At 56.0% G+C, this 24342-nt stretch overlaps 9 protein-coding genes across 9 annotated transcripts; 3 read left to right on the forward strand and 6 right to left on the reverse strand.

Annotated features, from left to right (window-relative positions):
• Nucleotides 1–171: 171 nt before the first annotated feature.
• On the reverse strand, nt 172–7072 carry HOS3 (histone deacetylase; the record flags this gene model as incomplete). Its single annotated transcript, XM_064808062.1, has 4 exons — nt 172–4046; nt 4409–6120; nt 6421–6781; nt 6850–7072. The coding sequence occupies 4 exons, from the start codon at nt 7070–7072 to the stop codon at nt 172–174; spliced, it is 6171 nt and encodes a 2056-aa protein (XP_064653784.1).
• An 831-nt stretch (nt 7073–7903) lies between these two features.
• On the reverse strand, nt 7904–8635 carry LTR77_010846 (uncharacterized protein; the record flags this gene model as incomplete). Its single annotated transcript, XM_064808063.1, has 2 exons — nt 7904–8300; nt 8358–8635. 2 exons carry the CDS (start codon nt 8633–8635, stop codon nt 7904–7906), a joined length of 675 nt encoding a protein of 224 aa, XP_064653785.1.
• Nucleotides 8636–9104: 469 nt separating this feature from the next.
• On the reverse strand, nt 9105–9686 carry LTR77_010847 (uncharacterized protein; the record flags this gene model as incomplete). Its single annotated transcript, XM_064808064.1, has 1 exon — nt 9105–9686. One exon carries the CDS (start codon nt 9684–9686, stop codon nt 9105–9107), a length of 582 nt encoding a protein of 193 aa, XP_064653786.1.
• Nucleotides 9687–10408: 722 nt separating this feature from the next.
• LTR77_010848 (uncharacterized protein) lies at nt 10409–12807 on the reverse strand (the record flags this gene model as incomplete). The annotated part of the gene is made up of 8 exons (XM_064808065.1): nt 10409–10745; nt 11017–11126; nt 11183–11285; nt 11343–11631; nt 11762–11798; nt 11862–12029; nt 12084–12526; nt 12573–12807. The coding sequence occupies 8 exons, from the start codon at nt 12805–12807 to the stop codon at nt 10409–10411; spliced, it is 1722 nt and encodes a 573-aa protein (XP_064653787.1).
• Nucleotides 12808–13316: 509 nt separating this feature from the next.
• Nucleotides 13317–14766, forward strand: LTR77_010849 (uncharacterized protein; the record flags this gene model as incomplete). Its single annotated transcript, XM_064808066.1, has 2 exons — nt 13317–14106; nt 14279–14766. 2 exons carry the CDS (start codon nt 13317–13319, stop codon nt 14764–14766), a joined length of 1278 nt encoding a protein of 425 aa, XP_064653788.1.
• Nucleotides 14767–15154: 388 nt separating this feature from the next.
• Nucleotides 15155–16830, reverse strand: LTR77_010850 (uncharacterized protein; the record flags this gene model as incomplete). The annotated part of the gene is made up of 2 exons (XM_064808067.1): nt 15155–15246; nt 15282–16830. 2 exons carry the CDS (start codon nt 16828–16830, stop codon nt 15155–15157), a joined length of 1641 nt encoding a protein of 546 aa, XP_064653789.1.
• A 263-nt stretch (nt 16831–17093) lies between these two features.
• LTR77_010851 (uncharacterized protein) lies at nt 17094–18205 on the forward strand (the record flags this gene model as incomplete). The annotated part of the gene is made up of 3 exons (XM_064808068.1): nt 17094–17147; nt 17199–18045; nt 18096–18205. 3 exons carry the CDS (start codon nt 17094–17096, stop codon nt 18203–18205), a joined length of 1011 nt encoding a protein of 336 aa, XP_064653790.1.
• Nucleotides 18206–18299: 94 nt separating this feature from the next.
• Nucleotides 18300–18893, reverse strand: LTR77_010852 (uncharacterized protein; the record flags this gene model as incomplete). Its single annotated transcript, XM_064808069.1, has 1 exon — nt 18300–18893. One exon carries the CDS (start codon nt 18891–18893, stop codon nt 18300–18302), a length of 594 nt encoding a protein of 197 aa, XP_064653791.1.
• A 480-nt stretch (nt 18894–19373) lies between these two features.
• On the forward strand, nt 19374–22892 carry HRQ1 (ATP-dependent 3'-5' DNA helicase; the record flags this gene model as incomplete). The annotated part of the gene is made up of 2 exons (XM_064808070.1): nt 19374–21530; nt 21558–22892. The coding sequence occupies 2 exons, from the start codon at nt 19374–19376 to the stop codon at nt 22890–22892; spliced, it is 3492 nt and encodes a 1163-aa protein (XP_064653792.1).
• Between the last annotated feature and the right edge of the window lie 1450 nt (nt 22893–24342).

Consider the following 24342-nt stretch of genomic DNA (forward strand, 5'->3'; position numbering starts at 1 on the left):
CCAGATACATCGTTCGTATTGCCAACAGTTCCACAAACAAAAGGGTATCGTGCTCGCCATATCCTGGTCCAGCATGTCCGACGACGCCAACGTACAAACGCCAATCACCAGTTCCATTCCTCAACATCAATCCTTTGCTGCCCACCAATGCCCGATCTTCCGAAGACCATACTACCGCTGCGGCGTCTCGGGCACGTCCCAAATGCTGTCCTCTTGATTCACTATGGGCAGCTGTGGTGGTGCGGCCATTGCACCAGCGCCATCCATGCCAGCATGACCCTCTTCCGTAGCAGAAGGAAGGCGTTCTTGCGCTGTACCCGTTTCAATTGACGATTCCTGCTTCACCGGCGCACTACCGAACGGGATTCGTCCTGTGCTGCTCCAGACCGGAAGCTGCTGGCTGGGATTTGTCGAACCCATCTGCGCTGCACCCGCTCCATACGTCGGACCCGTTTCGATGTCATGCATTTCGCTCGGCTCCTCAGCTCTTCTGCTCGAGTCACCTGACTGCGCGAATTGGAAAGCAGGACCCGCGCCATTAGCAGAAACGGACTGACGCTCTGCTCCGGGCTCTTCGGTTAGAGCTGGCGCTGGCTGCGTCGACGGTCGCGAGGCATAAGACGGCTTCTTCTCCACAGGCGAAGGTTTATGTGGTGGCGTATAGACGTACGAGGACTGCCGCCTCCCGCTCGTTGACATCTTGGCGGGCACGGCCGGGGCGGGCACTGGGGCGGGCGGAGGATCCATCATAGCGGCGTCCGGGGTCGGCTGGTCGAATGGTGAGGTTTCTTGCGTCGCGGGTGCCGGGGCAGGTGCTTGGGTGGGCTCGATTGGAGTGCTCGACTCTGGTATTACCTCCTTCGGCGCACTCACGTTGGTTGTAGTCGCGGGCACCTCAGGAAACGCGGTCTCGGCCGGAACCTGGGGGTGAACCTGGGGAGCCGGCGCCGCAGAGTTCATCTCGGCGGGCACTGCCATCACAGGGCTCGCAGCGCTCGTCTCGGGTGGCTTATTGACCGCCACAACAGCACCCGCAGCAGCAGCCTTCCTAGCAGCAGCATTCACCCGCCTCGTCTCCGCCGCCTTCAAACCCCTCGCCCGCCGCTCCGCCTCCACTTTCTCCTTCTGCTTGCGGTCGTGCTCCTCTTTCGTGCCGACCTTGAGTGTGATTTTCTTCATGCCTGTGGTCAGGGCGTCGAGGTCGGCTGGTCCGTTCGCGGTCGGCTGGGCTGTTTCTGCCGATGGGGCGGGCGCTGGGGGAGGGGCCTGAGAGGGGGCCGGGGTTGGTAGGCCGGGCCGCTTGGATTGCGGAGATACTGGTGCACTCGTCCCCGCGGCTTTCTTCGTTCTCGCCACCGCCGGGGCGGCAGGTGCGCGAGTCTTCTTGACCTGCACCGCTGGCGCGGGCGGCGGAGGCGGCTTCATCGCGCCATTAGTCTGCGGTACTGCTGCGTCGGGCACGGGTAGAGATGGCACTGGAGGCGGAGCAGGATCCAGATCCCCTCCAATCGAGCTCAACGTACTACCAGCGCTCAGCCTCCTACTCGCTCTCCTCTGCATGGCCGGCTCCGGCGGCGGTTCGGATTGGATAGCAGCAAAGTCAGCGATCGTCTGCCTCCGACTGCTTCGGCTAACACTCCGCACGCTCTCGAGCTCATCACTGTGCGAACTCGCCGCGTAGCCGGCCGGACCTTTGGCTTTTCGGTCGCGCAGTTGGCGCGGCTTGGCGGAGTCCTCGAGGCTGATGGCCGGCATGGCGCTCACACGAGGCTTTTGCGTCTTTGGGCCCGCCAGCTCTTCAGGGGTACAGCTCTTGGTTTGCCGGTCAGTGGGGATAAGCAGTTTCGACAGCTCTTGTGTGGCAATCACCCAGTCGACCTCTGGCGGCGGGGGCGTAGGCGGCCGCACAGGACGAGCGACGTCGCGCATGGTGCCTGAGATGGAGCGTGCGAATTTATCCGTGTCGACGACTTTATAAGCGAAGGACTCGGTGGGCGTAGCGTACGTAGGCTGCTGGCCGACGCGCATCTTCTTCGCCTGTGCAGGAGGCGGTGGGTTGACTTTGAGCTCCAGCGCGGTCAGGTTCGCGGCTGACCACCAGGACGGGTCGTAAGACAGCTTGCTGAATGCCGATGCGCCATTGATGCCCAGTCCCCGCATCATCTGGTCGAGCGGTATGTCGTTCGCAGCCTCTTGCTTCACCGACGACGAAGGCGTCGCGCAAAGTCCAGATAGATGGCTCAAAACACCACTGCACAATGCCCGGTCACTGTACCCTCCCTCCAGGACACTGATGACCCGACCATCACACCCCAAGTCTTCCTGCTGTGCCATCTCCACTACGTCGCGAGTGAACCGCGCATAGAACTCCGTCGGCACATTGACCTTATGCCTCTGCATGCCCGCGCCCTCCCACTCGCTCGCATCAAAGCCTGCCGAGATGAATATAGCAGCCTTCGGCGTCACCTTTCCTTCCCTCCGCAATCGCACGGTATGATGCCGTAGAAAGCCTCGAGCCTTCTCAAGCAGGACCCGATACTTGCCCTCGTACAGCCTCCAGAAGTCCTCCATCGTCTTCCACTCCTCGAGATGAACGTTCCAGATACTCTGCCCGTGCGCATTGTCAATGCACAGACTCGCCGCCTGCACTTTCTCATCATCCCCCATCTCGCACGGGTAGCTGTTGATGTCGTGGAGACTGTAATAGCCGATGTCCGGACCGAGCTTCAACTTGCTATTCGGTTTTGCGTTGATGCGCTTCTCGTTGTTCTTGCTGTTGCGCTGCCAGGTGATTGCTTGACTGCCGTCGCCGTGGTGGAGGTCGAAGTCCAGCATAGCTGCGTGCGTCAAGCCGTATGTTTGAGCGGCGTATTCAATTCCGACGTGGACGTTGTTGAGCCAGCAGAATCCGCTGGGATGGTCCGCTGAGCAATGATGACCAGGCGGCCGTACTGCGACAAATGCTCGCTTCGTCTGCGTGGCGGGCGAGAAGACACCATCGACCGCATCCGCCACTCCACCCAGAGCACCCTGGAAAGCGTGCAGCGATTCTGATGAGAGGTACAAGTCGCCTTCATGCAACTTTTTCCTCTCAGCATCCGCACCCGTACCCTCCGCCCTGCTCAACTCCTTCGCTCCAGCTGCGACTCTCTCCCCAGCAACTTCACACATGCCTTTCAATTCACTCATCCATGCCGTCCCATGCACATTGGTCACATACGAGGACGTAATATCCAGCGCCCTCCCCGTCCGTCGAATCTTGAATGGCGGCGGCGCAGCCTCTCTGATATCCGGGTGCGGCGCATTCCTGTCGCCGGAATGGTGTCCGCCTAATCTGACGTATGCTGTCGAAGCTCCGAGGACACTGGCGTGTATGCGCTCCGGCCTCTCCACGATCATGGAGAGCGTAGATTTCGTAATTTTCAATCGCGAGTAGCGGTGTCCGTAGCATGCGTCGTGAAGTATAACCATTGTCTCCGCATCGTACCTCGGCTGGCTGTGCGCTATGAGCTCCCGCGCAAAGTGGTCCACAGCTATGCCCGGTGCTGTGAGCGGGACAGGCTCCTCAATGCTCTCCATCTTACCATGCGCCTCTCGCAGACCGGTGATGAGGTTGGAGATGGAGCGCTTGGGTGTCGGCCGCTTCTCGTTGTCGTCCTGTTGTGCGCCGAGCGATGCGCGTGAAGTCTTCTTTCTCAGCCCTGGTGAAGTCGAGGGCCGGTGGTTGACGCTCATTGCGCTGGAAGCCCGTCGTACCGTCGCTGGTGGGTTGGGCGAGAACTCTCGGAGCGGTGATGTTGCGGGATGAGACGACTGTCGGGTCATGGTCGGGGTGCGGAGGCTGGGTGTTGCTGGTGTCGACAACAGAGGGGATGTCTTGCCGCCGGGTGACTTTGTGCTCGAGACATTGTTCGACTCCTGTGCCTGTCGCACATCAAGCGCTGGCGGACATGGCACCCCGTTCGCTTCGTCCATGCCGTCGGAAACGTCTTCAAGGGGTTGCGTCTTACCAGAGTCGTCGTTGTTGACACGAGGTGAGTCCAGGGCTGCAGAGTGAAGTCACTACCATCCCGTCCCGCGTCGCGTGTCAGAAGCTTAGACCGCGTTGCGCTTTCCTATTTGGGTACAAGTTTAACTTTGTCAACCACGAGCCCTGAGAAAGACGCATGCAAGTGATACAAGAACAATGTCTGCTGAAGCTACTAGGACCGAGTTGATACTACTCCCTAACGTCTCGCTGCTAATACCAATCATACCCTCCCCCACCAGTCTCCTCCAACTCTCCCACCCCCCGTCCCATCCCTCTGCGAACTCTCAAATACAATCGTCGGCGCCCCATGCCTCTCCTTGCCCGGCCCATCTCCCTTCCAATCTCCCTTCCCACCCTCCTTCCAGCCCCCCACTTTACCTTTCGAATTCCGTTTCCTGCCATGAATCGGACAGATCGCCTTCCCGCCACTCTTGTGCTTCGGGCTGAGCGGGCACAGCGGACTGCCGGGCAGATGGTCGGGCACGTTAAGCTCGAACGGCATGTTGTTTGCGGACTCGCTTGCAGCATCTTCCTCACCCAGAGCCTCTTCCACGTACGTGCGGATCTGGTTCCTCTTAGCGCGCCGGGCGTCGCCGTACCGCTGGCTGTAGGGTGTTTGCTCGAATTGGGTGACCCGGAGCCGATCGTCAGGGCTCCTCTCGCGAGCTGATGTAGACTGTCGCGAGCTCTGCGACTTAAGTTTTGGAAAGGAAAGCTTCGGCACCAGAGACTGAAGCGAGGCCTTGCTCACAATAGGTCCACGCCGCTTGGAGAGGGCTGCCTCTGGCGATTCTGGATCTGCCTTCGTGGACGAGGTATTGCGCATGTCGAAGAAAAAGCCCTTGAAGCCAGTTGGCTTCTTTTTGAAGACTGGAGGCGTGTCTACCCGCTTCATCTCCGAGGGCAAGAAGTTCACCGAAGCGTTCGGCCCGGTCACTGAAGTCTTGTAGTACTCTTGCCCGTCCGCTGCCTTGTACTTTGGCTGTGGGCCGACCGCTGCTCCGGATGGCACGACTGGCGCTATGGACTCTGCAGGTAACGTCCGATCTGCTTCCGGGAAACGTAGTGTCGCACCACTTCTTCTCAAGGTCGGCTTGGCCCGTCGCGCAGGCATAGTGAACGGCGACAATGGGTCGCTTGGATCTTTCACATGGCGACGATCTTGGCCTTCAGCCAGCACATCCTCCCAGTGTGTCGACAGCCCTGGCGAAGCGGCCGGGCTAGGAGTGTTCGCGGCGGACAAATTTGGCAATCGAGGTCGCGAGGAGAAGTACGAGGATATGCTGGACTTCCGTCTACTTTTGGCTAGACCGGGAGAGCTGATGCGTATGTCTGGGGTTGCATGAGATGCAGAGGACGCACCAACGCTGTTGGGTGTTGTGGCGACTGAGTTCCGGATCTGCGAGTTCGACCGTAACCTTTCGAGCACTCCACTTCGCTTTCGTTTGTTCTTGTTAGGAGACGCTGGATGGACGCGGCCGTCCGAGCCGTAAGTTTCAACATGCTGCTGCTGACTGGTCGTCTCATTCGGCTCAATTGGCGAGGAAGGCGCTGTGACAAAGCGTCCCGGAGCATCTGCTCGCTTGATCATGTCATTGCTGAAGGTCCGGAAGTAGTGACGGTGGGACGTTGGCGTCGACTCTGCTGGCGAGCGAGGTTCTGCTTCGGGAGGCGTTTGAGGTTGCCATGGTCTTGGCCGAGTAAGTGGCGACATCGGGCTGTGAGAGGACGACGTGCGCGATTGACCAGCAGCGGGCTGTCGCTGTCGTGGCGCATCCCGAGCGCCACGGTCCGCAAATCCTTCAAAAAATGCCGAGCGAGGTTGCGACATTGGTGAAGGTGGAGATAATGGAGGTGATCGATTGTAGAGCGACGCAGTCACCGGTTGTGGTGTGGTCGATCGTCCCCGAGAGGAGCCAGATTCAATCTGCGTAGGTGACGAAGGGACTTTTCGTGACGAGAACGGAGAGCGCAAAGATATTAGTGGAGGGGACAAGGAAGGATTCGACGATGCCGACGTTGGCGGACCTGGGGTTGGTACAAAAGGTGTAGGTGTTGGAGGGATTGCGGAGTCTTCAACGACCTTCGGCCTGTAGAATGACGGTGAGCGTGGCTGAATTGGACGTGAAGGCGGAAGAGATGGCCGCTTCGCGAGGTGCTGGGAAGGTTTGCTTTTCCGTTTGAGGAGTCGTCTATCATTTCGATGAGATCGGAGTAGTGGAGCATAACTGCTGGCGAAAGAGTTACGGGATGACAACGTGCTACGTGTGGAGCCGGACCCTGATGTTGGCTGGACAGGCTGATCAGGATTGGAGTCTGTGGTGGCAGGCGACTCTGATTGCTCTCTAAAGTCGTTCAGCGGAGTTCATTCATCCAGGCATGACACGTACCGAGTGTTCCAAGTTGGTGACAGAAGCATGGGTGACGGCAGCTCGTCCGCTGTGTCGTTGTCATGCTGGACTGCATCACTGATGAAGACGTTAAAGTCATGTGAATCTGCGCTCACAGCGCCGTAGGCATCGGTGCCAGCACGCCTTCCCACGAGCTGTGATGGTACCGCCTCGGCGGAGCTTTGCCGTGATGACGCCGCTGACGCTCCCGATCCAGCTGGCGATCGTAGTTGCCTCGAGAAGTCGACTGATGGTGCGGCTAGCTCCGGTCGGAATCCTCCTCGTCTCTGTACCTCCGGTGTCTGCTGTCGTGTCGATCTCGTGGCCTCGACGAGTGATGTCGATGGTGTCGATGGCGGTGCTCGTGGGGCACGTGGGCTGTCGTAGGGGAGCGGACGCGGCTGTCTGGCCTCCTCGGTGCCATCATACCCATGTCTTGTTGGATGTCCGCCACCTTCTGCGCACTTCGCGCTTTTGCTTCCGCCTTCTCTGCCTGTACTACCGCTCTCTTCCGGGCCTTCTCCTTTGCGCTGAAGCTTTTGAAGCACATGGCCGGAAAGAGGCTGCATAGTCCCACGGTGACGATAGTGGCGACGAAGAAGATGCCTTTGTGGTGATCGTGCTTGCCGTAGGCGTACTCGTACTCCGGCATGGTGAGAGGGTGGAGGAAGCGTGGTTAGACGTATCGTATCCAGTGTTGCATTCGTTGTGGTGGGGGTTGAAGTCTTAGGTGGATGTTCTCAGGTCTTCTGCAGATTTAAAATGCATTCGTGAACGTCGAGGCCTGGCGCGGAGGAGCGTGGCAAGTTCACTGCAGCGTATGAATGTAAGGGAAGTGCAGATGCTCCGCTCGAAGAAATCAGAGGTTTCTTGAAGCGTTGCCAGCAGCAAGTGTGGTTACAACCGAGAGGCAAGGACAGGTGAGGTCGGAAGAAGGTTCTTGAAACGTCGCACTTGCCTCAGATATGCGGATGGTGCTCCTTCCGTGTAAGGTGTGTCTGTCACATGCAAAAGCTTGTTCTGACCTTCAAATGGGAGCTATCGCCTCACAACGTCAAAACAAACCACATCTCATCTCGTACCTGAGGAGCAATCGAACTGTCCATCAGTTGGTCATGATCACTCAAGCCTCGAGGTTGGCATTGGCAGTTTCCTCGATGTCGGACTTGCCTTTTATCGCCCATGCCGCCTTTCTACTACCATATCTCCACAATGGCAGACAGTCAACGGCCTCTTATGCGGACACCAAGGCACATAGCGATAACAAGCGCAAGTATGCAAACAACCTGGGTGAGCTCGCACTTACAATGCGCTCGCCTCAGCGCCTGGCAAGCCATGAAGTGGATGGTGTCCGGATCAAGTACCGACCCTGCCATCTCCTGCCCATGGCTTGGCGGATCTGTACCTCGCTCCATGCTTCAGAGGCGCCAGGAGATGATTGCAGAGACATGATGGAGGCCCTGTCTTCGCCGGACACGGGCCCTCACTTCCCAGTAGCCACAGGCTCCAGCCATGCCCAAGTCACATCAACCCTCCCGAGATCCTGCTCTGCCAACTTCTCAAATGCCCCAAGCGTGGTATCGATATCATCCGGCTCGCAACCCGTACATCTATCCACCACCTTCAGGTCGACACTCCTCCGCTCGCCGTATTGTTCATCGTATCTGGCCGCCCGGATCATCTTTCCGCACAGCGGGTTGGCGTTGCTATTCCCACCGGTATCTGTCGACGAGCCTGCCGCGTCAAAAACGTAATGCGAGATCGAGACTATGTTGTCGTCTTGGTCGGAGACCTCGCCGCAGGCGCCTAGGCCGGCTTCGTAGTATGTGAGGTCGCCGACGAAGTCTTCGGTGTTGCTGGGGAGAGGGAGGTTTTGGCCGCTTGTCACTTTGTCAGCACTTGGACGCTCTTGAGATGCTTTCCGTGCTTCCACCTACCCAGAACTAGACGACAGGCCAGCTGCCAGGCCAATGATCAGCGCCAAAAGCGCGAGCACAATCGCAAGCAGCACCCAGAGGAGGACATTCCTGCGCATCCCAAGATACTTCCTATGCGGCGGCATCATCCTGTCCAGCTTGGCGGACATCGCAGCCTTCGTCGAGCCTCTTGTCGAGATGTTCTGGCGGCCATCTCGACTGTTGCCAGCAGCCTCATGCTCCCACTCCGGCAGCTGGGAGGGCTGCTTCTCGCTGGTCTGCTCCGTGGTGGCTGACATTCTCTCGACGAGACGCCAGGCGATGACTTACTAGAATATGCACAATGCCATTAACATATATACAAGAAGGCCGACTGGTACGGCTCTACCAAAATACACGCGCGCTGTAGAGGTCGAGACGGAACTGTCACCGTTCCGGGACATACGGTACATTCGGTTCCACCATAACTAGGGGCAATGCCGCTGCTATTAGGCGCTAAGCGGGGCTACAAATTAGAGTTTCTCAGCCTTGCGTTGCCTTCTCGAGCACCTCAGGCGGTCGAGCGGCATGAATGTGCGTGCTTTTTCGTGATGAGACAGCGCATCAAGCATTAGCGGCAATATTTGAATGATCGATACCACTCTTTCGCGAACATCGAGCGTCACAAAGTGTCTCTGGATCGACATCGCAGGTTGTGGGGTGAGAGTTGGTTTGCGTGGTATACTATCTCAACCGCAATCAGTTCACAAGGTCCGTAATATGTACATCTCAACGATTCCAGGGAGGTATGTCGGCCCAGACAGCATGCTCATCTTCCCGACCCAGACTGTTCTTGATCTTCTTCGCCATGCTCCAATCCTCTTCGCGGTCAAACATGTCCTCTTCCCACGACTTCACGATGGACAAGATGTGTCTCCGCATACGATCAGCTTCATGGCAGTCTCGGAAGATGAGCTCCCGATCCGCTCTCTGCACGCGTCGGTTCTGCCAGATAAGTATATCCAAGCGATACTTGTTGCGGATCAACTCTCGTAGGATCCGAACAGTCTCCTTCGATGCGCACTGCTTGCGCTGTTCCTTGATCTTGGCGCGTTCCGCGGCTTCTCTTTCACGGCACTCCTCCTGCAGCTGGTCCTGCCTCTGCCGTTCCTGTTCTGCCTGCAGACGTCGGTCGCGCTCCCAAATGCGTTGCTCTTGTTGTGTATCAAGTTCTGCAGCGCCGAACGGATTGGTGAAAGCAGCTCCAGGTGTGGCCAGTGCAACAGGATGACGACGTGGGCTGCTTTCCGCTTGGGCTCTGGTCAACGATTTCTTGAGACGATTCTTGATGTTATCGGTGAGAGGCGACATTGATCCGTCGTACAAAGGCGTCGAGGTATTGGTTGAGTTGAATGGTATGTGTCTAGCGAAATCAGTCTTTGAATATTGCTGGTGATGTAGCAGTAGAGGCGAAGATGCAGCTCGCCTCAGAGCTCCAACCCATGACACCATCGTGTCCGCAGCCTCGTAGGCAACTTTCCAGAATGTCGTAGTCCGCATAAGGTAGCCTGCTTCTACTGCTGCTGCACAGTCTCATTCCTGTTCATGCAGGATATCACACATTGAAGCACAGCTTGCTCAGCTACGATAAGTCGACGCCATCCGCCATTAGGCTCACCCGAAGTATGGTGACAAAACCATGATCATGCAAGCCTAACTTTTTCCTACCGTGCTTGCTTTATCCGTGCCATGAAGGCTTTTTTGGCACGTCGCCATTCGAGTGAGGCGATCACTCATGATTGCGTGCAGTGAATCACTAAACCAAGTGTTTTGTTTGTAGACTGCAATGGTTGCACTGTACATGCTAAGCCCGTACGTCGTCCTGCCACGCCAATGAGTCCACGGAAACCCTGCGCATAGTCGACTTGTCCGTTTCAATTTTGAACACACAGCTCGCAATGACTTTCTTTTTCAAGAGCATCTCCGCCGTGATCGAGGTTGCGGATACCTGTAAGTGCCATCTCATAGGACCAAGTGTCTGTGAGTACGATCCTGTGGGTACCACTGATATTGGATGCCTGTATGGCTTCAAATCAAACCTGGCAACGCCAGCAGATTTCACCTCTTGAATTTGATGCAGGGTCAGTGAAGCTGCTTGTCGCGTTGCACAAAATGTACGTACCACTGAACCCTTCTTCCCAGACATCTGGAGGGTTGTCATCGTCTCGATTGTACCAATAGATGTTAAAGTCCGCATGATCAACTTTGTCGTTCAGCGTGTACCAGAAAGTTTGACTGTGTACGATTCTGGTCTCGTCCGAGACGACAAGATCACCCTTTCTGACCAGCCATTCAAACCTGGAGCCCATTCGAACTCCATAGCTTCTTTTCATGGCGTACATGTGCTTCACAGTCTTGTGCCGTGACTTCCTGGTAGCTCGTTAGTATTCGATGCTCAGCGATCCTGCCAAATAGGCACTGATGAATCGATCAGGAGACTCACTCGATGCCGTAGACGACCTATCAAACGCTGTGTCAGCAGGTATACCAAGAGGCCTTCTGCACCCCGAGAGACTGCCTAACAGCCGGAGGTCTCTCGGGGAAGGAAATCGCATAGCTTACCGCTCCCTGTACGACAGCCGTCCAACTTGCCACAGGACATGTCAGCCGAACCACTTGGACGGTGTGTGGAGCATCTTACGATTTATCCTCACTCGGGCGACGCATGGCTATTCCTCTCAGTGCGAGGCTCTTTCGCAATTCGTCTTGGAGGTAAGGAGATGCACCAAAGCCGCCGACGAGGATGACATTCTGGAGGCGTCTGGGTCAGCAGTGGCGAGCTAAACGAGGACTCAGCATGGTCTCACCTTGACGCGGGTTCCCTGATTTGGGTTGACCTTCGAAATCTGGTCCTTGATCAATTCAATCACACCGTTGACACAGGAGTTCATGAGTTCCTTCATCTCCTTTCTTGCGATGGCAAGGTCAGTGTTCGCAAAGATGAGGTCTTTGGCACAGAGTCCTTACCGTCGTATCGTCAGCTCGCCTCCTACCACTCTTTTCCCAATCGTCAAACTATTCAGTGGTGATGGGAGATCGAGCTTGATGTCTGCTTCGGTAGGATTAGGAAACACGACCTTTTTCTCTCTGAATCTTCTCATGAGCTCCCTCATGGGGCCATTTTCTCCTGTGTGCGGACTGATTCGTTGTGTCCACGCATTCACTCGATCGAGCTGGGCGTAATTGTCCCATCCGATCTCGTCCCGGAGCCATGACTTGAACGCTGTATCGATCCAGGCAGAGCCAAACTTGCCACCTAGAACTGTAAGCGGTCTGCTCAGTCGTAATGTGGGTCGTTTACGGACTTACCACTAGGAGTGGTTACATTCGTGATTCGAAAATGGGGAGCAAGGTCTTGACCATGAAAGAGACAACGTCCACTATACCTCCACCAGCGTCACAGATAATGAAACTGTCGCCGACCTGGACCACTTCGCTTAGCGAAACGATATGACTTCAATTCTATAAGCGTTGCGTCAAGCATACCTGCATCAGTTTCTCGCTGCGACCACGAAGATCACGAGCAGTAAAATGAGACGCAGCTTCCGGCTCAGAAACCAGAATCATGTCTTTCAAGGTGGTGAAGTTGTCTCTGTTGAACCCTGCGTCTCTTATAGCACTAAAAACCGAGTTCTTCGCCTCATACGACCAGTCCTGCCAGAGGAGTCAGCAAGCAAGATGCGACGTTACTCTCGTGAGATCGTATACCACAGGTACAGTCACAACAATGTCCACCGGGGTCTTCGTAACCGCGAGCTGGTTGATGTCGACTACTCTGCGTGCACTCTCGAAGATCTTGGTCAGGTACTCGGCCACAATCTTGGTAGGTGGTTTCCACGTGTATGCAGGATTGGGCCCAGCGTTGAGCATATGCTCGAATGAGAGACTGCCAGTTCCTTTCAGGACCTGCAACGTTAACTCCAACTCGTCGAACAGACTTTCTTGAGGCTCAAGCTCAAGCTTCGTGTTCACCATTGTCGTAGCTTCATCACCAATGTCCGCTCCCCAGTCCACCTCTCCATTCGTCGCTCTCGCGAACGAAATCACGCTCGGCACCTTCTGAAGATTGCTCATGGTCGGACTCCAGTCTTGCAGGACCGACAGATCGGCGAGATTGGCACTGTCGGAGTACGTAGTGGCGTGCCCGAAACCTGGGACTGTCTCAATTTCGCTCTTCATCAGAAAGACTTTCCTTACCAGTGAAAGTTGTGCCATAGTCTATCGCAAGCACAAGACGAGCGTTGCCTGCGCTTTGAATTGGATCGCTTGGAGGACCTGGTTCGGGGCTCTTTACTGGTAGTCGTCGAGAAAACCTTCGTCTATCAAGCTTTGAAGACTCTCTCCGACGGACAGGAGTTGCCGGTCGCTGGGGACTGTCTTGGTGGCTGGGAGCTTCTGATTCCAGCGAGTTCAGCACCCAGTCGTCCGCCATGGTGTTGGTAGAGCGAGCAACGACTCCCTCGCGAAAGGCTTTCATGTTATCAGGCATAATGCCTCCAGTCACGCGAACAAAACATCGACTGTCTCTGCCTCTTGATCCGACGCCACAGCGTCAACGGCAGAGCCTGCAACCTCTGCTTTCCTAGGCATAGCCTTGCGCACTTGATGCAACCACCCATGCTTCGAGTATGAGCCTCGCTCCACTGTACTGGAAGTGAGGCGACTCCGGTGTGAGCAAGCGAGTGGCTTGCATACGGACCAGACACCACCCAGCCTTGTCGAGCTAAGGACCGAGCTCTCAGCCTGGCCTTCCGGTGTACGCACGCACGACGGTACGTCTTATTCCGACAGCACTAAGACTGTTCGCTACTGCTGGTACGAGACCACTCCGGAGAATCCAGCTGGGGCGACTGCATTCATGCAGCATGCGTTTGAGGACCCTACCGTGCAGGAGCTGCCGATGAGAAATTCCAACGTCGTTGAGCGTATGTACACACAACGATGCCGTTCGTGGAAAAGGTGAAAAGCGCGTTTGGCAGAGGGGAAGTGAATCCAGATGCGCAAATCGCCGCAGCTCACGCCGCCGGGGGCTCTGACAGAGCTGGAGCTGTGCAGGCAAATGCACGCCGGTATGAGAAGTTATGGGAGGCTTACCAGAATCTTGGCGAGATCATCCAGGTCAGAAACCAAGAGATTGCCGATGCAAACCAGAGGATAAGGAACATCAAGGATCAGCATCAGCAAACTTTGGCGTCACTGCAATCTTATCACGACCAGGAGGTGACGCAGCTCAACGAGAATCTGCGCAAACGCGAGGAAGAAAGTGATCAGGCAATATACCAAGCAAGGTCTGACCACCGACAAGAAGTCGACAGGCTCAAGCAAAAACATGGCACAGATCGAGCTGACCTGATCCAACACCACACCGAAGTAGTGGACAGGATGAAACGGCAGCATGAACAGGAGACTCAAAGTCTCGACAAGAATGTGCGAGAACTCAAAGGCGCTCTACTGAAGCGTGACGACGGCGTCTACCAAGCAAAGGTGTTCACGCCTTCAGGCATTCCAAACAAGCCAGACGACAAGATTCGAAGCCAATTTTCGGAGGTTCAGCAGATCGTAGACAATCTCAGCAGGATGAGTTGGAAACCGGATCAGAGCGTCTGGAATGGTGAGCTGCTGGAAACAATCAGTGTCCGACACGGCCAGAGGTTGGTGTGTAAAGTAATTTTGCAAGATCTCATATGGTATGTCCTACCCGAAGCCACCGACCATCTAGCCATCCAGGACAGTGAGCTGATATGCGGATCTCAGGACCCTGCTGTTCAGGCGAATATTCTGCAGTCCATTCCGCATCTTCGGTGAGCAGGGTACGGAATTGGAGATGGAGTGGAACGTACATAGTGGGACAGGTGCCTGCCTGCGCAGCCCGCCGTTGCCTGAATAGTGCTAACCTTGAACAGGTCCAGAGCCATCAAGCAACGAAAGTTACAATTGGCCCGCGCCTGGCATCAAAGCCGAGCGGTGGCGCTACTTCACAATGAAAGAATGCCGTGAGATATTGCCCCAGAAGGCGTTATCGGCGTATGACCGGCGAGGGCTATTGAAGACGGGTTTCATAACCAGTGTTGAGAGCCTGGCAACCGAGATGAGGTCTGAACTCTCTAACGTCGCGGACTTCACCGATTCGCATCAGCAGCTGGTCAAGAGCCTGTCGGTCGAAGCGGCGACTACCTGGCTCGACTTCGAAACGTACCGGTGTCGTATCATGGTCCGCTTGACTGGCTCAGCAATCTCGAGTGCAGAGGAGAAAGTGGCACAAGCCAAGGAAGGGATGCTGACCTTCACGAGGTTGCCGTCGGTCGGCCGGTATGGGACCGTCGAAGGAGTTGAGCTGGAGAACTTCACGACCATCAATGGATGTGGTGGAGAGACATTGACCGTACCTTGAGTGGATGCCACCCTACCATCACAGCAAATCCAACGTGGAGCGTTAAGTTATGCGAGCGCTTGCCCCAGAGTAAAGGACCTGTTGTGGACCGTGGGCTTGGAATATCAGCGAAGTGTTTCAGGCAGGCTTACCATAAGAACAAAGAAGATGGGAGAGGGTCATCGTAGCATCCATCGTCCTCGTACATTGAGCTATGTCGACGCCTCCCAAACATCATAATGCAGCATATCGGGGTATAAAGCACCAGCAAGTGCAAAGCCATCATCCATCGCTCGTTAGCCATACGTCGTGTGGGTCATTCCTTTCATTAGCCACGGCACCGTCAACAAGCCCTCCAGCAATACTGAATGCTGCCTCGCATACCAGCACCCTGGCAGAAAAGCAATACCTAGCGCAGAACTCCCTCCTTCACATCCACTCCGCCGTTCGACCTCACTGATTCCTCGTTCTCTTCGGCGTGAGTACCCTCGCACCACTCGCCTTGATATCGTCTAGACAATCATCGACCAGCTTACGCTTCTTCTCGACCGCTTGATAGCGAGCACTGATCTCTCCTTCGAACGTCTGCGCTGCGCTGCGCTTCTCCTGTCGAGCGCCCTTCATCTTGGAAAGAACCTCACCAAAGCGCCCCAAGAACCAATCGCCGGCTTGCTCCCATTCTCCCAGTGACAGACTCGCGAAGAAGTCTGCCTGAGTCTGCTGTTGGAGCGCCATGACGGCGGCGACCTTTTCCTCGATGGTGCTGCTCGGGTGCACTTCTGGGAGCCCAAGCTCTGCCGCGCTTGGGTCGAAGTCGAAAGATTGATCTTTGAGTTCTCCAAAGCCCATGCGGTATAGGTCTTGAGGCTCATAATCGAGCTGGTCGCCCAGATGTGCTGAATCATCTGGAGGTGAGGATGCGGCGGAGGACGAGTACTCTTCATGATTTCGTGCACCAGCATTGTTGATTCCCGGCTTACCAGCGGTGCGCGCATCCACCTGTTCGGCAGCTGAGTTGTGGCTATCAGGTCGCGAGGTCGGGCGGTTCTCCAAGTTGTGAGGCTTCAGGTGTTGTGGCATCTCAACGGGAGCCTGGGAACGTGTCTTCGTACCCTCGACCACCACAGGCGCGGGCTTGCCAGCAGGTGCCGCCTGAGCAGCGTTGTTGGTTACGGGAACGGTAGGCCGATTCGCGCCAGCTCCGTTGGCAGCGTGCGGGACAACCTGACGCTTGAAATTGAGGTTTCCTTGACCCGCAGGGGCCCTCATGAATCCAGGAGGGGCCGAGTTTTTGGTAGCGACAGGTAGGTCAGGCCTTCTAACAAAGCTACTAGGGTAGCTAGGGGCTTCCGTCGTGGACACTGAAGGCTCTGGTCTTGGTTGGACCGTAGGGCCGGCGCCGCGGTGGTCGTGGCCTTGGTGTCCGGCTTTGCGCTTCGGAGAAGATTGATTACGATGGTAAGGCTTCTGGGCATGATACCGCTCATCAGGCCCGTCGTAATGACCGACTTCGACCGCTGACTGCCCGCCAGATGTGGTGGGGTATGAGTCACCTTTCATATGACCGACATCTGGCAATCGTGAGTCTTCACCGGCGCCGCGTCTATCGAGTTCGGCATAGATCTGAGACTGCTGTGCATTAAGGGAATGGCCGTAGTTCAGAAGTGGATCGTCGACGGGATTCTCGTCCGAGCTCTCGCGGTCCTCCTCGTCTTCGTACTCGTCCTCGGCGCCTTCTGAGCTTTGGCTCTCGTTGCCACCCACTGGCTGCTGCCCTGCGCGGTGATTACCATCATCCTGAGGTGGCTCTCGCTTCACACCGCGCTGCTGTTCCATCACGCTCGCAGTAGTCGAAGTCCCGCCAGGGCTGGTGTCATCCTGGTAGAAGGGCTGGCCGCCGTGTCCTGGATGCTCGCAAGAATCCTGCCTAGGCGCTTTCACCTTGTGTGGGTGAGCACCCTTCGGCCGCTTGGGATTAATCTTCAGATCATCATGATTCTGGTCGATGGCGCCAGCAGAGCGCTGAGCATCGTCCGGCAGGCCATTCTTTTGTCGCACAAACTTGCCCATCTGATGCGCCGCCATCCTCGTTGATGTTCTCAGATACTCGCATCGGCAGCAGGTCTGAGTGTTAGCAGGTTGTCGATATAACAGAGATCTTTTGAGGTGAAGTCGAGGTGAAGTCGAGATCGTGAGGCGCGGTTACCGAGATCGGCGTTGACACGCTAAGGCAACGCGATCACGTGTCGTTCAACGTCATCGCATCGACGCATAACATAGATCTACATGTAGATAGCAGTTCTGTGTTGAATCTACTGGCATTGGTATAGGTATATTACGGTCGAAGAATGGACGAAGCTACCGAGCAGATACCGCGCGGTATATTCAGTCTCCCGAACGAGGTACGTCTATCCAACACGACAACGAACCACGACTGACCCTTCCAACACCAGATCCTCCTCCGTATCATCGACATCTTCGACACCAAGTCCGTCGCCGCCCTGACAACACTCTCCCGCCACTTCCACTGCCTCGCTCTCCGCGTCATCCACAACCGCCTCCAGATCGCCTCCGGCCTCAATGGCCATGAGTTCTACCTCGAATGCCATCCTCCCGCGACCAGGCTCACGGCCTCAAGGATGTTCTGCAGAAAGCTGGGGACGGAAGGACTGGAGGAGCTGCGGCAGTGTATAGAGCGCGGTGAGCAGTGTAGCGGGCAGCTGAAGCAGGCGTTCGCGCTTTACTCGAGGTTCCGACCGCAGCATCACGAGCCGGAAGCAGGGCGGATAACGTGGAGTGTGCCTGGAGACATACCTGGATCGCGCACACATCCCAGCACCAACCCGGAACAGCGAGTCCCCGGGCCAGAAGAGGCCGTCTCGCAGACCGTCTCCATAGACGCCGGTGATCTGTTCTCTCAGCTGCAGACCCTCGCATTCCTGGGCAAGCGGCATTATGGGTTCCTGACGAGTTTCCAAGAGGTTAGCCAGAGCTATATACGGGTATGGAGAGATTGGCTGGCCAAAGCGTGCGAGACGAAGCTTTGGTCGGACGGAGAGCCGATTGTGGTTCACCATGAGCCCGCGACTGCTGGCGGAGGGTTGAAGAATGGATGTGATGATTCTGCCGAACGGTTGGACCCCAGGAATGACCCCAAGGTGCTGTGGCTCAGTACGAGAGACCAGAATGTAGGCATCAAATTCCGGGTCAAGGAGCGAAAGTACAGGCGGGCTGCACAGGCTCCCATTCTGTACGCCAGCGAGAATGAACTTCCTGTCAGCTACCACGTTGAGTTCGAAGGTAAGCTTTCGCTTGAATTAACGGGCGAGCGGTACTCACCGTGAATGCAGAAGTCATCGTTCGCACCACACATCTGATTCTCGTGATGGAAGAGGCGGAGAAGCAGCTCCTTAATGACACCGGCAGGTCCGTGATCTTTGCGTCAATACGAGGACCATAGGATGATATGCCCTTTGAAGATGTAAATGATATGTAGAAGAAGGCCTAAAACGCTTTGAAGATTCGAATCTAATGTTCCAAGCACAACAACCTCATTACACCGGACTCTGCACCCCCAACCCACTCTTCTCCTTCGGCCCCGCCGAATCTATCACCTCCTTCTCCCTCACCTTCGCCTCCCTCCTCTCCTGATCCGAAATAATCGCCATGACCCGATCATGCGGCGTCCCCGCATCCTTCCCATGCCCCACCGCCTTCCCACTCCACGTCGTCGCCACCTGAACCTTCGGCTTCTTCGGCTCAGCCGGGGGCTCAGAACCTCCAATCATCGGGAACGGGTTCTCGCCCGACCAGCCCAGCACCATCGGCCGGAATCCAGCTTCGGAGAGGGAGTCGAACATGTCTTTGACGGCGTAGGCGCGGTAGAGCGGGTAATCGCGCTGGCCTTCGTTGCCGACGTGCGTGTACCAGACCAGCCGGATCATGCCGGGGTCGAGGTCGGGTTTGGTGAAGGAGGGCCAGCCGAGGCGGTGGAGACTTGCTATTCGTGAGGACTGGAGGTAGGAGAATTGGTTGTCGGGGGTGGTGGACATGCGGCTGTCGAAGAAGATTACGATTTGGCCCGGGTCGTGCTTTTCGTTCTTGGATGGTTCGAAAGCGGCTAGGCGGGCTTGCACTATGTCTGCCATGTTGGATTGGATGGAAAGCCCCGGAGATCAAGATGGTTTTCTTTGGTGTGTAACTTAGTGGAGTAGTTTTGCGTCTGTACATGTATCTGTTGGGCCGCTATCGTGCCATCGTCTGCGTCGGGTCCTTGCGGGAAAAGCCTGGTCCTTCTCTTAGGTATGCGCGATTTATGGCCAGCCCAGTAGGTAGTCAGCACAAGGGTCTGAAGAGTGTCCAAACGTCGTCCCTGTGGCAGTGATGTCCAACCTTCACTTGCGACATTCTGGGAGGTAAGCTTTTGGAGGTAGAAGTGCTTAGACTAGCGCTTGCATGTGATGGCGCGAGCAAGCGCGTTCCGAGCCGCGTCGTCTGGATTCCTTCGATGGCGTCACAACCAGATGTTCAGTTTGACAAAGGGCACGTAGGCCGTGGAATCGTACAGTTGCTGTGAAAATTATGTGATGGATAGGCGAGCAAGGCGGGCGAAGGTCTAGGACGTCAAGATGGTCAAACTCCAAGCGGCAACGGTCAGCAATCAGCTGGTCTCGAAAAAGAAACGGAAGAGACAATCCGAGGACGATGGAGGAGAAGAGGTGGAAGCTCTTCCACCAGCAGAGGCGGAACCGGCGACCACGACTATCCCGACGAAGACGCACGATGGCGGCAAGAAGCCTCGTCGAACGGCGAAGGGAGAGAGGCCAGCCCTCTCGCGCAACAACTCTTCGAATCTTGTTGAGTCTCAGATCCCATGGCCGCTCGAGTTCACCAAGCTATCGCAAACACACAAGGCGCTTAACCTCGTCTACACCTTCTGCTGTACGCGGAAGCACTTCGCCACGACGTTCGAGAACCTCAAGGGGGCGGTGGAGGCAAACATCAAGCGGGAACTGAAGATTGAGGACATTGCAAAGATCAGGACGCTCATACCGAAGGCAACGACGTTTGAGTATGTGGACGAGCAGATGCTGCAGGTCGCACTCATGGGCGAGGAGGATCTGCGAGGGAAGAAGAGCGTGCACGACATGTTCCCGTCCAACCCGGCAGAGGAGCGCAATAATAGGAGTGGAATGGGCAGAGATGATCACAATGAAGTCTTGCTGTTTGAGTTTATCGACGGTGATCTCAAGCGACAGGTTCAGCACGCAAAGACCGGCGAGGCGGTCAACCCAAGACAAAAGTTGCGCCAGGAGGATCTCAAGATGCCGGTCTTTAGCCAGAAGCAGATGATGAAGTTGATCGAGAAGAGGAATGTCAAGTTCACGTCTGCGATCAACGTCTGGTTGAATGAGTCGGTGGAACTGGGCACTGATCCGTTGCTGCGGCTGGAGGATGAACATAGGCCATACGTGCCGATGCCGACCACCAGTCGTGATGGCACACCTCTGCCAGATCTGTCGAAAAGCGCCCTGCCGAAGAGCATTCCTACGGAGCGTGAGACCATACCTGAGATCATCACTGAGCTCAAAGGCCTGGAATGGTACAGCGGGCAGATAGTGCCTGACGGTCACCGTGTGTTCGATCCGCAACAGCCAGTCTACGGTCAACTGAACTTTGCGCTTTCGCAAGACCTGGTCAACGCCATGTACAACACGCGTGGCATCCAATCGCTCTATAGCCACCAAGCAGAAGCCATCAATGCTCTCCACGAGGGCAAGAATGTCATCGTGTCCACCTCCACGTCTTCAGGCAAGAGTTTGATCTACCAACTACCAGTCCTCAATGCGTTGGAGACCGATCCTCACACGCGCGCCATGTACATCTTCCCAACCAAGGCGCTGGCGCAAGACCAACGACGCAGCTTGAAAGACTTTCTAAGCTATCTTCCTGGCCTGGAAGGTGTTCTGTGTGACACGTTCGACGGCGACACTCCGATGGATGAGCGCAATTACATCCGCGACGAAGCTCGCATCATTTTCACAAACCCAGACATGCTCCACATCACCATTCTGCCGCAAGAAGAAGGCTGGCGGACGTTCTTGAAGAATTTGAGGTATGTGGTTGTAGATGAGCTGCACGTCTACAATGGCCTGTTCGGCGCACATGTCGCCTTAATCATGCGCCGGTTACGCAGGATATGTGCAGCGATTGGGAACAACAAGGTCAAGTTCATCTCTTGCTCTGCTACGGTCGCTAACCCTCAGGAGCATATGCGTACCATCTTTGGCCTGGAGGATATCACACTTGTGGACTTCGATGGCAGTCCGTCTGGCCGGAAGGAGTTCCTATGCTGGAACACACCTTTCAAGGACCCGGGCGATCCCACGTCAGGCAGAGGCGATGTCAATGCAGAGACCGCGAGGCTATTCTGTCAATTGATCTTACGAGGCGTTAGAGTGATTGCATTCTGCCGGATACGAAAGCAGTGTGAGATTCTCACCACAGCCGTCAAGAATGAGCTGCAAGCTCTAGACCGAAGCGAAGTGATGGCGAGAGTGATGGCCTACCGAGGAGGCTACACGCCACAGGACCGACGACGCATAGAGAAGGAGATGTTTGACGGGAAGCTGATCGGCATCATTGGCACGAACGCTCTCGAACTTGGTGTCGATATCGGGAGCTTGGATGCGGTGCTCTCTGTCGGTTTCCCGTACACGATCGCCAACCTACGGCAGCAGAGCGGTCGAGCGGGTCGCAGGAACAAGGACAGCTTAAGCGTGCTGGTAGGCGACTGCTTCCCAACTGACCAGTACTTCATGAGCAACCCGGATGAGATCTTCACGAAACCGAACTGCGAGCTCCAAGTCGATCTGACCAACATGCTCGTGCTGGAAGGCCACATCCAGTGCGCAGCGTACGAGATGCCTATTCGACCAGACGAGGATGACAAGTACTTCACCAAGCAGCTGAGCGAGATCTGCGAAGAGCGCCTGCGGAAGGATGATCTCGGCTTCTACCACACAGCTGCGCGCTTCCTCCCCCATCCCAGCAGAACAGTAGCCATCCGAGATGTGGAAGACACGCACTTCGCTATCGTGGACACCACCGGCGGCCGCAACACTGTCTTAGAAGAGCTCGAAGCGAGCAGAGCCTTCTTCACCATCTACGAAGGCGGCATCTTCCTGCATCAAGGCCGCACGTACCTCATTAAGGAGATGAGCACCGAGCGTATGATCGCGAAGGTGGAGTACGTGAAGGTGGACTGGACGACGCAGCAGCGCGACTACACGGACATCGACCCCGTCGAGACGGAGGCCATTCGTCGCATACCAGATAGCTTGAGCCGAGCGTTCTTTGGCGCGATCAAGATTAAGCAGGTCGTCTTTGGCTTCTTCAAAGTCGACAAGCGACGACGAATCCTAGACGCGGTACAAGTGGACAACCCGCCCATCATCATTCACAGCAAGGGCATGTGGCTGGATGTTCCGAAGAAAGCACTTGAGATCCTGGACTCGAGACGGCTGAACATCGCTGGTGCCATCCACGCCGCCGAACATGCCATCCTGAGCCTGATGCCGAACTTTGTCATCTCGATGCCCGGAGACGTCAAGACGGAGTGTAAAGTCGCCGTCAAGGAGTTCGCGAAGAAGGAATCCCAGCGGAAGAGGCCAGCGCGACTTACCTTCTACGACGACAAAGGCGGGCAGCATGGGTCTGGCATTGCCGGAAAGGCCTTCGAGTTCATCGATCTGCTATTAAATCAAGCTTGCGAACGAGTGGAGGCTTGCTACTGCACGGAGGGATGTCTGGAGTGCTGCTGCAGTGAAAGGTGCCGGGAAGCGAACGTGGTGATGTCGAAGGCTGGGGCGGAGGTCATTCTGAAGTCCCTGCTGAACCGGGAGATTGATGTCGACAACTTGCCTTGGGGACCAGAGGACGAGAGGGTGCCGGCGGGTATTGAAACGGTTGTTGTGGCGTCTGAAGTCCGGCCGAGGCCTGGTACCACCGTCAATGTGGTCGAGGTGAAGAGGGAAGGGGGTGGCACAAGAAGAGTTGTGGTGGGAGCGGAGGGTGGTCAAGGCGATGCTGGTGACAGTGAAAATGATGTGGTTGTGATCAAAGATGAGCCTGTGGATGATGATTGAGCTTTTGGGACATTCTTGAGCAACACCTGCTTGGTCGGCCTGTCGCCCATTCCGGATGGACACGCTCGGTTGACCGTGAACGGCGACGACACTCACAGGTGAAGTCAGCCCATGCTTTCTTTCCCCATGGTTGGACTCTTGCTATCCGTTTGGCTGCCATTGCGGCGACGACAGATTACTCCATGTCATCAGCTCGCGATTCGGAGACATCGTCCCAAGCATTGGGCGCACCAGCAGGCATCCAGTCGCATCACCAACACAAGCGAGGTCTGGTACGGGCTGTACCACGTCTACCAAGCAGAATATGCGTCTCGCAACATTCAGCCTTCCACGCCACACCGGCCCTCCAGTCCGCCATATCGCCTCCCGCTCGCCATTCCTCTCCGCGCTGCGCTCACTTCGGCATCTGGCGAAGTACCAAGGTACATTACCAGACCTCGACAAAGCGCACCCCGCACATTTTACTCTCTCTCTCTCCCCATTCGCGCTTTTGCTTATCTCACGACTAATCACTCCGCATCCCACAGATGCAGAGTGTAGTGCCGGCGCACTGCCATGGCGTTACCTTATCTCTCGCCTTGCGTTCTAGTCCTTTCTCCACAGATTCGGACCGAGACGCTTTGCGTGCGTGCATGCATGTATGAGGTGACTGTGCAGGAGAGTCGAGTCGGGTGGTCGCTCTGGGAGTGGATGTAAGCGCTGCTACCTATCTATCTATCTACGCTTGCTACGTTCTACCATTGGGGGCCAGAGGTAGGCGGATCTGCCAACCAGATGATGTAGCGGAATCGTATCTTCGTCGGTGCATTTGCCTGACCTACGAAAGTTGACGCGTCGTCGTGGTCAAGGCCCGGATGACCATCGCATCACCCAACGCAATAGCAAAGAAGGCTTATCGTCGGCTACATTACGGCCGCTACACTCCACGTCGCGATGACGCCCACCATAACGAAAATCCCACAGAAACGTTGAGAACCCTCCGCATACCGTTGAGAGCTACTCCTACCTTACGCACATCTATTCGATCAGAAGAAAATCATACCAAGATCGGCAACGGCAGAGCTGGGGAGGTGTGGGTGTGGAGAAAGCAAGGCCATCCGGGGCGGAGAACAGCAAGAGAATCCTGGGGTGCAGAGTTGAACGATGACGCTGCTTCCAACCAAACCCCGGGACTGCCTGTTTCGGCATGCTGTTTGTGTGTTGGCGGGTAAAAGTGAGTTTTGGGGGCTGTGGGGATGACACTGGATCGAAGATCTGGCTGTGACTGACTGATGGAATTTCATTTCGATGTTGTTGGGAAGGACGTCGTGTCGCGAGACATCGCCGAAACGGCCATGATGTATGTACGGATTAGGTCAATGCCATGTGTCCGGAGATGACTCCATGATTCTTCTTCTGCGTTACCGAGAGACTACCTAAAACATACTGGGGTGCAGACTTTGAGGTATCG

Source organism: Saxophila tyrrhenica (assembly GCF_035928015.1).
Source record: "Saxophila tyrrhenica strain CCFEE 5935 chromosome Unknown scaffold_27, whole genome shotgun sequence".
NCBI lineage: Eukaryota > Fungi > Ascomycota > Dothideomycetes > Mycosphaerellales > Extremaceae > Saxophila > Saxophila tyrrhenica.